Source organism: Castor canadensis, chromosome 11 (assembly GCF_047511655.1).
Source record: "Castor canadensis chromosome 11, mCasCan1.hap1v2, whole genome shotgun sequence".
Taxonomy (NCBI): Eukaryota; Metazoa; Chordata; class Mammalia; order Rodentia; family Castoridae; genus Castor; species Castor canadensis.
In genome coordinates, this window is record NC_133396.1 from 69,020,602 (window position 1) to 69,037,738 (window position 17,137).

The following is a 17,137-nucleotide window of genomic DNA, read 5'->3' on the forward strand; positions in this document are numbered from 1 at the left end:
GGAACAGAAAACAAACACAAGCAATGATTGTCTTGCGCTGAACTCATTGAAGATTATATTAAACTCTCACTTAGGTTATTAGGCTTAGCTTGCTTTTAATTTCACTGACCTCAGTTATTGAAAACAAAAGGAGCCTGGCGCTGCTTCTCTCTCTCTCTCTCTCTCTCTCTCTCTCTCTCTCTCTCTCTTTCTGTGTGTGTGTGTATGTGTTGTGTGTGTGTGTGTGTGTGTGTGTGTGTGTGTGAATGTCCCATATATCACGCACAGGTTTTCTACATTCTTCACATTGTACACCCATCTACAAAAGGAGGAAGAAGATCAGAAGGGAACGAGTGGTTTTTGCGGGCTTAGGGGATGGAGAATTTCTCTACATAAACAAGAAGGTTTGGATTGAAAGTCTGCTAGAAAGAAGAAAAAAAAAAATGTTAGCGCCGACCACAAGGTTGTAAATCCACAGCCTGGAAGCAGGAAAAGAGAAACAGTGCAAGCGACTGAAGTGTGTGTGGCTGCAATGTTTGTGGGTCAGATGAGAAACAAGCGCTGAGTGAAACCGAGAAGGGGGGAGGCTGGTGAGATTTGTTTGGTGTTGGGAGCCAATAGAAATCCCAGACTGTGATAACATCCCACGCGGCGGGCGGCGAGCTGGGCGCAGTGAGGAGCCAGCGCTGTCCCCGCCGGCCGGCCCGGGGCTCCACAGCTGCAGCGCAGCGGCCGCGCTCCCCGCGCCCTGGGCCGCGGCTCCTCCCGGGTCTGCGCTCGGCTGCAAGCCGCAGGGAGATCCCACGTCCCCCGCTCGGGACCGCGCAACTCCGAGCCAGGACAGCCACAGGGGACCCAGCAGGAGGCTGCCACCGCGTCGGCGCAGGTACACGGCTTGTCACGACTAACCTGACTTCCACTCTCGCAAGGCGCTAGAAATGAATGAGACCTTGCGCCCTGGCCGGCCGGCACAGGGGCGCGGAGGGACTGTCTCTCCCCCGTCACCCTAGGTAATCACGCGGCGGCGTGCTTTCGGGCCTCGAGGTTCATTCACCTATTGGATTTTGTGTAGGCATAAGGCAAAGTCCTTTAAACTTGACCGTGATCTCTTTCTCTTTCAATCACAGCAGTACCTGCTTGTTGTCATGCAACCTGTAAATACCTCTTGACCGCCTTGTAATGATGACCTGTAGCAAGTCAGTCATTTGGCTATTTAGAAGGCATTCTGAGCGTGTCCCGCCTACTTGGAAGGAAGGGTAATAGACTCCCGGGGACTTGGGCATGGTTTTGATTTTTAAAGCCTGCGGCCAAGGTGGGCTAACCTCGTGAGTGAAGCACCTCTGTATTATCGTAGTCGTGTTGAAAGGGGCTACATATTCTCAAATGCGAGCCTCAGGGACTCTGTGCACTTTGCTTCATTTTTACCCAGTCTTCTGAGTTAAAAAACGCATTTGAGTTTTGTGTCCCACAGAGGAAGTTCCACACATTACTCTCACACATTACTACATTACTACAAAAATCTATGAACTGGTCCCAGCACTCAGGGCTGCAAATTCCAGGCCGCCCTGGGCTACGTAGTGAGACCCTGTCTCAAAAAGAAAAAAAGAAAAAGAATTGGAAAACCATGTAGTGCATATGATACTTGCAAGGAAATGTCTATTTTTAGTTTGATTTTATATGATTCGAAAACTGGTAGGGCTTAGGTAACGCTCCTCCCCCCCTCCACACCCTTGTTTTAACATTGTTTAGTTAGTTTAGTCTTTTCCTGGAGAAGCCACAGGGGACCAAATAAAGGCTCAGTTGAAAGACTGGTCTTGCTCTGGGCAGTCCTCATGCACTGGTACTCAGTGGTTCTGAGATCTTACCAGAAGAACTTTTTCTGTAGTTGAGACTACAAAACTTGGGACCTTAGTTCCACAAGACAGTGTCACTTAGCAAGTGCAGGAGCAATCACATATGCCAGCCGTTCATTGATGATTCACAATCAACTTGCACATGGTGATTTCCACAGCAGCCTTATTCCAAGACATGTGCCTGCCCGAGCAAGATTAGGAAGTTTTAAGAAAGGTATTTACTTTCCATTATTACCATGGAGAATTTATGTTAACCTGATTTTTTTTATCAGATGAATTTTTTTTTCATTTTTAAGTGGAATGAATGTTTTAGTGGGGTATTTTCTGAAATTGTGTTGAAGAATAGACATGGAAACTGAATATCATATTTAGGAAAAAGCATTTTAATTTTATAGATGAATATTTTTCTCCTTTTACATCATGAAGGAAAAGGATTACAAAGCATTCAGTAGCCAAATAAATACAAATCAATTGATTCAACTAAATTCTATTATAGTTGCAGTGTAGTTGGAGATTATTATTAGCATTTGTCAATCTTCTATAAATGTAATACATGAAGTAAATTTGGACCCATTTATCTTACTAACCTCTAAAGCAATGATGGGCATATTGACTGAATGAGTGTGAGAATGAATATATTCACTTTGGATAGGCTGGTGGCTTTCTGAGGATAAATACAAACAATGCTTTGATTATTCATCATTTTGCTCATTCTCTACAAATCTTGGTGTAGTCAGCTATAGCGTTAGACCTTCAAGGTATGTTTGGTTAAACAAGGTATAGACCTCTAAATCTCTTTAAAGTAAATGCTTCTTCCTCAGCCTCTTCTGATGCAAGGGAAGGCTGCTGAGCCTGAATCTGGACCTTGAGTTCTTGTTGCTATGGAAAGGGCTGGCCTGCCTGGGTCAGGACAAACAATAAGAGACTGCGGAGGCTCAGGACACCACAGATTCACGTTTGTGCTGCAGTGTTGTGACAACAATTATGGCAGGTGGCAGGCAGGAGCTCACAGCTGAGCTCTTTTAAATGTTTAGTAACGCATTGTTTCAACCACAGAAAATTGGGTTAAGACAAATCCCACAAAGGACTAACATAAAAGACAAATTGTTTAGAAAGGGAAGATGTGCAAGTATAACTTAGACATAGGGTGATTGGCTGCTTCTCTTCTTACCACGTAATTCTCTTGTCTCTGATTTTGACATGCTGACTTGATAACATGAAGAATTAATTTTGACTACATATTGGCTAAAATATATTTCTGAGACCATTCATTGAAACCTTGACCCACAACTTTAGCATAGTACCTATTATCACCATGTCTAGTAGATCACGGCCAGCACATCAACAAGAGCCAGCCCTTGATGGAGCACGGCTTTGTAGAGTTGCCTCCCAGAGCCCTGTGGGAGTCAAGAGGATGGAGAATGAGAGAGCTGAAGCAACACAGATATGAAGTGGTATAGTGATGGGTATCCTTAGATATAAATCCAGGAGCCACAGAAAAAATGAATTTATTTCTTCCAATTAGCTTCAAGTATATACTTCTAATGAGCTGTCCTGAATATTTTCAACAAAGTCTTCTGTGCTCACAGGTACATCACACACAGGGGTAAACATTGGATGTGCTGGCATTCTTGTACTTACAGACCAGAAGGGGGCAGCATACAGCCCTGAGAAAGTGATGCTCCTTTTGTCCAAGAGGACATTCTAATCCCCAAATGGCTAAGAAGTGCCTTCCGACTTTATGTACCCTCCTCCCTCCAGAAAGCAGAATCTAGAGTTTTAATAAGGGATTCTTTTCCAGAATTGCTTCTACCTGGAAAATTAAGGAAAGCAACAACCTACTTTTATAGTGAAGTCAATTTTTCTTTTTTATTTAACTAGCTTCATTCTTTGACTCTGTCCAAACAGTCTTTACCTTTATCTGGTAGATATGGGTGAAAGGGAATTGGTTCTCCAGGGGAACCAGGAGTCTACTTTGTCTGTAGACCCAACCTTTTATGCATGTCTCAAATGCATGTTCAAGACCACAAGGATACATTTTGTACACTGACAATCAATAGTACTTCCAGAATCTTAGAAAATTGTATTTCAAAAGAGGAGGGTAGCAATAGTTCATAGTGGTATCCACAGTCTGAGACATGTGCTAAAATCTAAGACTCTTGCATCCACCTATCAGAAGTTCAAAGATAGTTAAACCTAGTCCATCCTAAATCTACTCTAACTCATGGTTTATAGGCTGTTCTTTGTGCTACTGTTACTTTCAGAAATGATCATATTCAAGGTATAAACTATAGAAATACAGAAGAGAGAATTAATCACTGTTAAAGGAGGGGGGGCTGTGACTGACAGTGATGATTCCTGAGTGGTTGAGTGTCATTTATAGGTTGGAGATGTTAGTTTCAGGAGCATGCTTGTCTCTTTGCTGTTTTGGGGTCACACAGCTCACTGATGAATGTGAGGGCCCTAGAAGAAAGATTGGAGAGGGACTTTAAAAACCACATCTGGGATCCCAGAGTAACACTATTCTTCTGCGGGTGGAGGTGGGGTGAGCTGAGGTTACCTCTAAGAGAAACAAAATCAAAAGGGATATTCAGCTGGGGATGGATGCACTGGGGGAGAGAAGCCAGGACCGTTTTGTCAAGAAAAAGTGTTCCACGTTCATAGGACAGTGGCTCTCAGGAGGCTCAGGGGGCTGCCAGCAAGGGCTCAGAGCATGTGGGCAAGAATGGCCTTTAATGTTCTAATCTGTGCTCCTCTCTGTGGTTACTGTGCTCCGCTGGACATGTGGTGTCCTTGAATCAAAGTAAAGGGTTCTTTCAAGGACAAAGCCAAGATTCCTTGGTGTCTGGAAAGAAAGGACTGTCACTGTGGCTCCCCTGTTTTCCTCCAGATTGGCCTCCACTACACTCCCACTTGCTATCTAGATATTTGCAGTGCCCCAGTGCCAGGAAAGCTGTGGCGGGCAAGAGATTAATCCAGGGCCACCATAGAATCAAGCATAGTACTGCAGTGGTAGGGTATGAGGACATAGAGGGAAAGACGTCCTAGAGAGTGGGTGGATTGTAAGATTTATCACCTGAAGCCTGAGTCAAAGTCTCTCCATTGTTATTTCTCAGTTTTTGTCATAGCACTTCTCAGTTCTTTTCAGACAGTCAGAGATATCCAGCTCCTATCTCTTTTTCAGGTTACTTTCCAATCAAAAAAAAAAAAGTCTTATAGCTGAAAGGGAGCTGTATTGAAAGGCTGTCTTAGCTGACTGAGAAGTAAAACAGGATAGGTCAGATCCTGGTATTCTGGCAGACATAATAAACCTATAAGAAGACATACCTGTGGGCATGTTTCACTAAGAAACTATTTCTGAATTGTGAATGCAAGGGACTTAGAAACAAGAGAAATACATGACTTACAGAAAAATTCTTTTGAAGGGAGTTTTTGAAGGACACGAGGCTCAGAACACAAATATTCTCAAGCATGAGTTTCATGGCATGGATTAGTAGCAATTCCAAGCTAAAATTCTCCTCTCCTATCCTTTATTCAAACAGTGAGGGGATGGGGGCAGAGAACACACTGCACAACGGAACACTTGACTAGCTCATAAAATGCTAAGTTGACTTTGTCTAGTGCAAACATTGTCTGCATTAAAAATATTATTCAACCTAGCTCCACAGCTGTGACTCCAAGGCTGAGAGGAAGCCAATCTTATCATCTGTGGAAAATCAGCTGCCTCTCTCTCTCTCTGCTTTTATGCTGTTATAACATGAAGACTGTTCAATGCATTGTATTTTCTAATTATAGTAGTAGCATTTTGGGAAAGTTGATAGATGTACCACATTGTACTTAACAGTTAATAAGAGTCTGGCAGTTCTATAATGAGAGTTCTCTTCCAAGTGCCTTTGCTAAGAATCTAAATTTCATCAGATTTGCAAGTGACCTTTAATTTTCCCTTATTAATCTCTTAATATCTAACATTTGTTGAATACATAATCGGTGTGACAGATTATAGAAGACATAGTCACTTATAGGGTCTAATTCAGTCGTCCCCACAACTTCACAAGTTTTATTAAGAGAGTTTGTTATAACCATAATATTGGACAGCTGCAAATATAAACATTCAACCATGTAAGTATGCATTCAAAAGATACCTATTGAGCTGCTTCTTTGTGTAATAATAACACAATTATGTATGTGATTTCAGTCCTGATTGAATATTGGTTGATTTACAGTCATACCCATAGGAGTGTTTGATGAGATGTCCGTAGCCCACTGCATGGACTGTAACTAGGTGGAAAAAAATACCTGCCAACTTACTGCTTGAGAGAAAATAGATCTGTGTCAATTTTGAGCCCTCTCATAAGACAGGCTTCTTATCTGGGGGCCTTGAGTAGGGTCATCCTCTGTCGAAAGAGACCACCCCTCACTGTTTCTTATAAAACAAATTGGGGAATACTGAAATGTGAAGCTTCAGACATGCACATTCAAGACTTCAAACCAACAAGAATATGGAAAATACACATAAAATTCTGGCATAATGGTACTTGCCTGTAATCATAGCACGTGGAAAGCAGAGACAGGAGGATCCCGTGTTCAAGGCCAGCCTGGGGACTACATAGCAAGACCTTGTCTCAAAACAAAGACAAAACAAAAAATAAAACAAAGGAAACACACTCAAAGATCTCACTGTTATGAAGTCAGACAATGTAAACTTTGGTGGAAACAGACTAGAATCATCTATATTTGTGTCAGAGTTCAGTGGCATCAGGACTTTGTTGACCTAGAAAAGAGTTACCTGATGATGAAAATTTTTCTTTTATTTTATCCTTTTTACATTTACTTACATGTGTATACATTGTTTGTTGTTTGGGCCTCCCTCCTCCTTTGCTTTCCCTGCCCACTTCCAGGCAGGACCTGTTCTGCCCTCTTGTTCTCCAATTTTGTTAAGGAGAAAACATAAGAAATAAGGAAAAAGACATAGTATTTTTGCTAGTTGGAGGTAAAGACAAATATGCAGAGAGATTCCTAGCAATGCTTCCATGCACATGTGTATTGCAACCCACATTGGGTCATCTCTGCCAGATGTCTTCACTACTTCCTGGTCACCTTCACATAGTGGCCTCTGCCAGTTTAAGGTTACTTTATTCACTCCTCTACAGTGAGCACATCAACCACATTCAAGTTTTAGGTTTGCTTCCCTTTCCTTATTCCTCCCACAGGAGTTCTGTCTTTGGTGTGTGACCCATGTCCAATAATATTACTGCATTTATTTTAGGTCTGTAATCCACATATGAGGGAGAACATGCAATTTTTGGCCTTCTGAGCCTGGCTAACTTCACTTAAGGTGATGTTCTCCAGTTCCATCCATTTAGTTGTGAATGACAAAATTTCATTCTTCTCTGTGGCTGAGTAAAATTCCATTGTGTATAGGTACCACATTTTCTTAATCCATTTCTCAGTAGTGGGGCATCTTGGCTGTTTCCATAGCTTGGCTATTGTGAATAGCGCTGCAATAAACATGGGTGTGCAGGAGCTTCTGTAGTAACCTGAGTCGCATTCCTTTGGGTATATCTCTAGGAGTGGGATTGCTGGATCATATGACAGATATATGTTTAGTTTTTAAGAAGCCTCCATATTGTTTTCCAAAGTGGTTGTACTAGCTTACATTCCCACCAGCAGTGTATGAGGGTTCCTTCTCCCCCCACCCCCCCATCCTTGCCAACATTTATTGGTGGTGGTATTTTTGATGATAGCTATTCTAACAGGGGTGAGGTGGAATCTTAGTGTGATTTTGATTTGCATTTCCTTTATGGCCAGGGATGGTGAGCATTTTTTCATGTGTTTTTGGGCCATTTGGATTTCTTCCTTTGAAAAAGTTCTGTTTAGTTCAGTTGCCCATCTTTATTGGTTCATCAGTTTTTGGGGAGTTTAGTTTTTTGAGCTCCCTGTGGATTCTGGTTATCAGTCCTTTGTCTGATGTGTAGCTGGCAAATATTTTCTCCCACTCTGTGGGTGGTCTCTTCAGTTTACAGACCATTTCTTTTGTGATGCAGAAGCTTTTAAATTTTATGTAGTTCCATTTGTCCATCCTTCCTCTTAGTTGCTGAGCTGCTGGGGTTCTATTGAGGAGGTTCTTGCCTATACCTATTGCTTCCAGAGTATTCCCTGCTCTTTCCTGTACTGACTGCAAGGTTTTGGGTCTAACATTAAGGTCCTTAATCCACTTTGAGTTGATACTAGTACAGGGTGACAGGCGTGGATCTAGTTTCAGTTTTCTGTAGGCAGGTAACCACTTTTCCTAGCAACATTTGTTGAAGAAGTTGTCTTTTCTCCATTGTAGGTTTTTGGTACCTTTGTCAAAAATAAGGTGGGCATAGCTGTGTGGATTCATATCGGGGTCCTCTATTCTGTTGTACTGGTGTTCATATCTGTTTCTGTGCCAGTACCATGCTGTTTTTATTCCTATGGCTCTGTATTATAGTTTGAAGTTGGGTATTGTGATACCTCCAGCATTGCTCTTTTTGCTCAGTATTGCCTTGGCTATTGGCGGTCTTTTGTGTTTTGAAATGAACTTCATGGTAGATTTTTCAGTCTCTGTGATAAGCTTCATTGGGATTTTGATGGGAATTGCTTTGAACATATAGATGCTTTTGGTAGTATAGATATTTTTACCAATCCATGAGCATGGGAGATCTTTCTACCTTCTGTAGTCTTCTTCGATCTCTTTCTTCAGTGATTTGTAGTTTTCCTTGTAGAAGTCATTTACATCCTTCATTAAGTTTACTCCTAGGTATTTAATTTTTTTAGGCAATTGTAAATGGAATTTTTTTTATATTCTTTCTCAATTTGTTAATTGTTGGTGTACAGAAAGGCTAATGATTTTCGTAAGTTGACTTTGTATACTGCTACATTGTTGAATCTGTTTATGGTGTCTAAGAGTTTTGGGGGGTTTTGAGGTATAAGATCTTATCATCTGCAAATAGTGATATTTTGACAGATTCTTTACCTATTTGTATTCCTTTTATTTCTACTTCTTGCCTTATTGCTCTGGCTAGGAATTCTAGGACTATGTTGAATAGGAGTGGGAGAGTGGGCACCTTTGTCTCGTTCCTGATTTTAGGGGAAATGGTTTCAGTTTTTCTCCATTAAGTATGATGTTGGCTATAGGTTTGTCACATATAGCCTTTATAATGCTGAAGAACATTCCTTATATTCCTAGTTTTCTTACAGCTTTTTGATGATGAAAAGTTTTAACCCAAGAAATTCAGGCAACATCGCCTTCCACCTCCTTCCCTGTTTGCACCTTCTGGAAAGCCTGCAATCTCTTCTCAGTTCACTCCTGCCAGTGGGAGGGAAGACATGGCTCTCTGTGCTTCTTTTCAGTCCTCACACTGTACCATTTCTTCCTTCATAAACAAGGCTATTTGGTAAGCACTCTATAGTTATCATCTATAAATGATAACAAAAACCCTGACTATATATTCCTTTTATCATCCCCATTTTACAGATGAGATTACTAACACTTAGGGCTTTTAAGTCAATTGCAGAACTGGGTTTCAAATCCACCTCTTCTACAATTTCTACAATCTGTGGTGGCTTCATTACTTATGCATAAATAGATATAGAGAAGACTCTACATGCAAAGCCCTGGGCAAGGTTATAGGGTACCATAGTGAAGAAGGCAGTGTATCTTAAAGAGCTCAATAATTACAATGGCATTTGATGGGTTATATAATCTAGGACAGTCTGAAAATCTACAGTATTTTTTTGCCTTGCTTACAAAACTATTTGACAATATAAGTCTATTCATTAAAATAGCTAAAATCTTATCTTTACCTCATGTCAGATATCCCCTTGCAGTTTAGAGTGCTTTCAGTCTTCCTCGTACATTTTTGCAGCATGCTTACATCTTTTACTAAATATTCAGCTTGTCCTTGAGTATAAATGTTTCTTATTCATCTTTTCATTTCCCAGTGCAGAACTGGTGCACAATGAACTGTATATGATCTGAATCTACGAGAGGCAGCTATGCCTAGTTTAGAGCTAGAACTGGAGACTGCTGTTTATCTTCTGGAAGACACTGCCTCCAATGCTTTAAACACACACATCTCTCAGAAGCTAAGCACAGGTCACACTCAGTCATCTGTCTTAGGACTTTTTTTCTTTTTCCTTCTTGTGTTACTTATCTCTTGTTATACCTTAACTCTTTGAAAAGATCAAAGAAGAAAGTCAAACTATCATAAAAATTAGTTAACTCTCTTTACAAAAGTACCTTACTACTTAGATTTAAAAATATTAAATTAGCTCTGTTGAAAGATTATCTTTCCCAGGTGAAAGAAAACTTCATTGGTGGAGGACTCAAGGTGTTCCTGCAAGTTTATTTTTTATTCCCATGGGATTTAGATGAGCTGCTCATAACCAAAGAGGCCACCTTGCTGGACTCTTTGTTTATTTTGGAAATTACAAACTTCTGCTCATTTCAAGGAAAGTGATAAGGTTACTGAAAATTCTAGAAATGATGTCATTGTTTCAGATTAGGAGTCTTAATTTAGGAGGAACAGGAGAGTTTAACTGGACTAATTTGTTCTGTGTGGTTTCCAGACGGCAGGTTTTTTTTTTCAGACAGTGTCTTGTTATATCGCTCTGACTGGCGCCCTTCTCAAGATTCTCTGCCTTAGCCTCCGGAATGCTGGGGTTACATATATGCCCCACCATACCTGGCTCATAGGGTAGATTAAAAACAAATCTAATAATTGTTTATTTATTTATTTATTTTACTTTGACGGCATCTATAAGAATTCAGGGGAAATCTGCGAACTTAGATGAGAAAAATTGTACTTTGAATTCTACTAACCTGTATGTGAACTGCCATATTCCTTTTAGTTACATGTGAATCAAACCACAGTGGTATTAACAGAACTATGGCTCTGTTGCCAATGGAAATAAAAGCTGTTTTTGTATCATGTTACAGCTGACACAGATGTCCCAAAATGTAATGGTCATACTTATCACTAGTTCAGAACTACGGTATTTATCATACTTGTTTGTAGATCCTATTATTTAGTGCATTAATGAGACCACATAATGCTATATCATACTTTGTTTTATATGTGTGTGTATAATGTCTTTGTAACATTTCATACTTTATGAATTTATAAACATTATTTCGACACGGAGCCCTTAGACTTCATCAGAACTAATAGAGGGAACAAAATGTAAAACCTCACCAAACAGGTGACTTTTCTCATGCTTGCAACTGCCCAAGTGGAGGGTGTCATCATGTGAGCCAGTGAAGGTGGTGCTGGCAGATGGGGGATGAATGGGATTCCATTAGGGGAAGCACGCATCATTGATGGAGTTAGACCTTGATGGTACTGCCCCACATTGAAGCGCTATGTGCTCAAGAAAAAGTGAAGACGCCATCCTTCTCTGTATTCTGCTTCTATTTCTATTGGTTTGAGCCAAATAGCTATGTAAGGGGGAAAGAGTACCCGGGGTCATACTGCATGTCATAAATCTTTGTACTTTTAATGCTTTAATATGTTCTTGTCAGATGAAAGAACTGAATGGTGCTCTGAAGAGTGGCAGCCTGTCTGTATTCATGGCTCCATGCTTTATTGTAGTCTCTTTTCATGTAATTTTCTCCTCTTAAGTGGCGTCAGATCTTTAAGGGACCATTGTTATTTTCATCTTGTCTTTGGTGTGTTATCTGATACCTGAATCATGATGCTTAATGTTTGGTGAATGAAGGAAGGAATGAATGAAAAAGTGCCCCTGTAGAGGTCATCATTGTAACCTAACCAATAATCCCATTTAAAAGGAAGAAAAATGTGAAGAAGAATACTTCTGACTTTACTCAGTGTTATTGTTTGTATCTGAAATGTCCCCAAAAGCCATGTGATAAAGGCTTGGTTGCCAGCTGATGGTATGATTAGGAGATGGTGGTAAGTTTGTGAGGTGTGGCCTCATTGGAGGAAGTAGGTCACTAGATGTATGCCCAGGAAAGGAGTGCCCCTCCTTACTTCTGCTCTTTCTGCTCCCTGGCCACCATGAGGTGAGCAGCTTTACTCTGCGTGCACTTCCTGCTATGTTGCTCTGCTTCACCATGGCCCAGAAACAATAGAGCCAGCTGACCGTGGACCGACTGAGACGTCAACTATGAGACAGACCTTTCTTCCATCAAGTTGTCTTCTCAGATATTTTGTCACAGTGGGTAACATTCAGTTTATGTGTCATCTTGGGATTGGGTAAGGGAGAATGTTAATCAGATGTCATAATGCTAAATTCTAGAACACCAAGTACCCAAGTGAAAACCTCAGAAAGGACTCTTGCAACCTCTTTCCTGTTCAACTCAATGAAAGTGTTTAGCGTTCAGCATTTCTTGGGTCTTGGCAGGCCCTGAATATTTCTAGGGAGATAAAGTATTTCATTTGGGATATAAACTGAGGGGGGTTGAATTTCTCCTCATTAGGGAATGTCAAGAAGTTTCTACAGGTGTCTCCTATATTCTTCTACAGTAGTGGAACTTTTTGTTGCTGTTGTTCACATTTTTTATTTATTTTTTAAAATTTCTTTTATTCACATGTACATACAATGTTTGGGTCATTTCTCCCCCCTTCTCCCTGCCCTCTCCCTTCCACCCCCACCCCCTCACTTACCCACTTGCCCTTTCTCTTACCCCCCCCAACCCTTACTACCAGGCAGACACTACTTTGCCCTTATGTCTAATTTGTTGAAGAGAGAGTAGAAGCAATAATAGGAAGGAACAAGGGTTTTTGCTAGTTGAAATAAGGATAGCTATACAGGGAGTTGACTTGCATTGCTTTCCTGTACATGTGTGTTACATTCTAAATTAATTCTTCTCGAACTAACCTTCTCTCTAGTTCCTGGCCGCTTCTCCTATTGGCCTCTGTCACTTTAAAGTTTCTGCATTAGTTCCTTTGCATTGAGGACATCAAATGCTATCTTTTTTTTGGTAGGTGGGGGTTTCTTGCCTATCCTCATACCTCCCTTGTGTGCTCTCGCCTCATCATGTGATCAAAGTCCAATCCCCTTGTTGTGTTTGCCCTTGATCTAAAGTCCCCATATGAGGGAGAACATACAATGTTTGCTCTTCTGGGCCTGGCTAACCTCACTCAGGATGATATTCTCCAGTTCCATCCATTTACCTGCAAATGATAACATTTCGTTCTTCTTCATGGCTGAGTAGTATTCCATTGTGTATAAATACCACATTTTCTTTTTTTTTTTTGTTCCTTCCCTTTCTATTTTGTGGGAAAGTTTAAAAGATAGTTAGTTTTAGTTTTTCTTTAAAGGGCTAACAGAATTCAGCAGAGAATCCATCAGGTCCTGGACTTTTTTCATTTGGGAGACTTTTTTTTGTTTTGTTTTATTATTCATATGTGCATACAAGGCTTGGGTCATTTCTCCCCCCTGCCCCCACCCCCTACCTTACCACCCACTCCACCCCCTCCCAGTCCCCCCCACCCCCTCAATACCCAGCAGAAACTATTTTGCCCTTATTTCTAATTTTGTTGAAGAGACAATATAAGCAATAATAGGAAGGAACAAGGGTTTTTGCTGGTTGAGATAAGGATAGCTATACAGGGAGTTGACTCACGTTAATTTCCTGTGCGTGTGTGTTACCTTCTAGGTTAATTCTTTTTGATCTCACCTTTTCTCTAGTTCCTGGTCACCTTTTCCTATTGGCCTCAGTTGCTTTTAAGGTATCTGCCTTAGTTTCTCTGCATTAAGGGCAACAAATGCTAGCTGATTTTTTAGGTGTCTTACCTATCCTCACCCCTCCCTTGTGTGCTTTTGCTTTTATCATGTGCTCAAAGTCCAATCCCCTTGTTGTGTTTGCCCTTGATCTAATGTCCACATATGAGGGAGAACATACGATTTTTGGTCTTTTGGGCCAGGCTAACCTCATTCAGATTGATGTTCTCCAATTCCATCCATTTACCAGCGAATGATAACATTTCGTTCTTCTTCATGGCTGCATAAAATTCCATTGTGTATAGATACCTGCATCCTCACCAACACCTGTTGTTTGTGGTGTTGCTAATGGTGGCTATTCTAACAGGGGTGAGGTGGAATCTTAGTGTGGTTTTAATTTGCATTTCCTTTATTGCTAGGGATGGTGAGCATTTTTTCATGTGTTTTTTTTTGGCCATTTGAATTTCTTCTTTTGAGAAAGATCTGTTCAGTTCACTTGCTCATTAATTATTGGTTCATTAATTTTGGGAGGGTTTAGTTTCTTAAGTTCCCTGTATATTCTGGTTATCAGTCCCTTGTCTGATGTGTAGATGGCAAATATTTTCTCCCACTCTGTGGGTCATCTCTTCAGTTTAGAGACCATTTCTTTTGTGTGCAAAAGCTTTTTAGTTGTATGAAGTCCCATTTATCTATGCTATCTCTTAGTTGCTGAGCTGCCGGGGTTCCAGCAGAAGACAAGTCCTTGCCTATACCTATTAGTTCCAAGGTATTTCCTACTACTTCCTGTACCAACTTTAGAGTTTGGGGTGTGATATTAAGATCCTTGATCCATTTTGAGCTAATCTTGGTATAGGGTGATATACATGGATCTAATTTCAGTTTTTTGCAGACTGCTAACCAGTTTTCCCAGCAGTTTTTGTTGAAGAGGCTGATATTTCTCCATCATATATTTTTAGCACCTTTGTCAAAGACAAGTTGGTTATAGTTGTGTGGCTTCATATCTGGGTCCTCTATTCTGTTCCACTGGTCTTCATGTCTGTTTTTGTGCCAGTACCATGCTGTTTTTATTGTTATTGCTTTGTAATATAGTTTGAAGTCAGGTATTGTGATACCTCCAGCATTGTTCTTTTGACTGAGTATTGCCTTGGCTATTCGTGGTCTCTTGTGTTTCCATATAAATTTCACAGTAGATTTTTCGATCTCTTTAATGAATGTCATTGGAATTTTTATCGGAATTGCACTAAACATGTAGATTAGTTTTGGGAGTATAGACATTTTTACTATGTTGATTCTATCAATCCATGAGCATGGCAGATCTCTCCACTTTCTATAGTCTTCCTCAATCTCTTTCTTCAGAAGTTTATAGTTTTTCTTGTAGAGGTCGTTCACATCCTTTGTTAGGTTTACACCTAGGTATTTGATTTTTTTGAGGCTATTGTAAATATATTTCATATATTTTTTCTCAGTTTGTTCATTATTAGTGTATAGAAATGCTAATGATTTTTCTATGTTGATTTTGTATCCTGCTACCTTGCTATAGCTATTGATGGTGTCTAGGAGCTTTTGAGTAGAGTTTTTTGGGTCTTTAAAGTATACAATCATATCGTCTGCAAATAGGGATATTTTGACAGTTTCTTTACCTATTTGTATTCTTTTTATTCCTTCTTCTTGCCTAATTGCTCTGGCTAGGAATTCCAGTACTATGTTGAATAGGAGTGGAGATAGTGGGCATCCTTGTCTAGTTCCTGATTTTAGAGGGAATGGTTTCAGTGTTTCTCCAATAAGTATAATGCTGGCTGTAGGTTTATCATATACAGCTTTTATAATGTTGAGGTACTTTCCTTCTATTCCTGGTTTTCTTACAGCTTTTATCATGAAATGGTGTTGGATCTTATCAAAGGCTTTTTCTGCATCTATTGAGATGATCAAGTGGTTTTGTCTTTGCTTCTGTTAATGTGGTTTATTACATTTATTGATTTTCATATGTTGAACCACTCCTGCATTCCTGGGATGAAGCCCACTTGGTCGTGGTGAATAATCTTTTTGATGTGTTGTTGAATTCGGTTTGTCATTATTTTGTTGAGGATTTTTGCATCAATGTTCATTAAGGAGATTGGTCTATAGTCCTTCTTTTTGTAGGTGTCTTTGCCTGGTTTTGGGTAAATGTAATACTGGCTTCATAAAATGAGTTAGGCAGTTTTCCTTCCCTTTCTATTTTGTGGAACAGTTTAAGGAGGATTGGTACCTGTATAGGCATAGTTTTCTCTAGATTTGGGAAATTTTCTGTTATTTTTTTGTTGAATATCTTATGCATTCCTTTGGCTTACACCTCTTCTCCTTCTTCAATGCCCATGGTTCTCAGGTTTGCTCTTTTGATGGAGTCAGTAAGTTCTTGCATTTTCTTTTCACAGGTCTTGAGTTCTTTAACTAATAGTTCTTCGGTTTTTCCTTTAATTACCATTTCATCTTCAAGTTCTGACATTCTGTCTTCTGCTTATTCTATTCTGCTGGATTGGCCTTCCATTTTCTTTTGCATTTCTCTTTCATTCTTTTTTCTGAGGTTTTCCATATCCTGAGTCCCTTCCTCTTTAATATTGTCTATTTTCGTCCTGAGTTCATTTATCTCTTTATTTATCGTGTTCTTTGTTTCACTTGGTGTTTATACAGTGCTTCTATGGTTTTTTTTTATTTGTTCTTGTGCTTTTTCAAATTCTCTATTTTCGTTGTCTAGGAAATTCTTGTGTGCTTCCTGTACATTTTGGTTGACCATATCCAGTATCATCTCTATAAAATTTTCATTGATTACTTTCAGGATTTCTTCTTTCAGGTTGTTCTTGTGGGCTTCATTGAGTTCTTTGGCATAGTTTATCTTCGTTTTGTTTGAGTCTGGATCTGGGTATCTGTTTCCTTCATTTCCCTCTGGTTCCTGTACTAATTTATTATGTGGGGAAGAATGGTTTCCATATTTTTTCCATCTTCCCATCATTGCTGTTGCTACTGGTACTGTCCCTGTACTGTGTGTAATTCAGTTTTGTCTAGCTTATAATAGTAATGATGATAATATCTAGAATGGAAGGGTGAGAGGAGAGGGAGTGCAAAGAAGGTAAAGAAAAAGGGAAAAAACAAAACAAAAAACAGAGCTGAAGAAATAAACAGGGAGAGATAGCATACTAATCAACAGTGAGCTAAACAGGCATTACAAAGACAGAGAGAGGATAAAAAAATAATAAATGAATAAATAAATTAAATAAAAACAAAAATAAAATAAATAGAATTTCCCAAATTCAAATGCAATAAAGTTTCAGTCTTAATAGATTTGTTGCTAGTCCTTCAGTATCCAGTCCTGGTGTTGGTGTCTGAGTAGTAGCTCTGGTGGTCTCCCAAGCAGGGTAGTAGCTGGCATCTGGAGGCACGGGAGCCCTCCTGGTTTCTCCGTTTAACATGGTGGGAGAATGCTATGTGTGGGCTGGGGATGTTGAGTTGCCAGAGCTTTACCTCCTCTTTGTGGTTTTCCCTGCCAGGTCACTCTCCAGCATCTCTCCAAGAGTTTACTTTAGGAAGCATGCTTTCTGCTTCCTCCCTCTAGTTGCCATCTT

At 40.0% G+C, this 17,137-nt stretch overlaps 1 protein-coding gene across 2 annotated transcripts in view; it reads left to right on the forward strand.

Annotated features, from left to right (window-relative positions):
* The first annotated feature begins 485 nt into the window (after positions 1-485).
* Positions 486-17,137, forward strand: part of Grem2 (gremlin 2, DAN family BMP antagonist) — a 111,007-nt gene continuing 94,355 nt past the window's right edge. Inside the window, exon 1 of one of the 2 annotated variants that reach the window (XM_074047219.1) lies at positions 486-865. Coding sequence is in view for 1 of the 2 variants with exons in the window: in XM_074047218.1 (XP_073903319.1) it covers positions 922-989 (68 nt within the window). In the remaining variant the exon portion in view is untranslated. Of the gene's footprint in view, positions 990-17,137 lie in introns of both variants that reach the window. The other variant, XM_074047218.1, reaches the window with a different exon arrangement.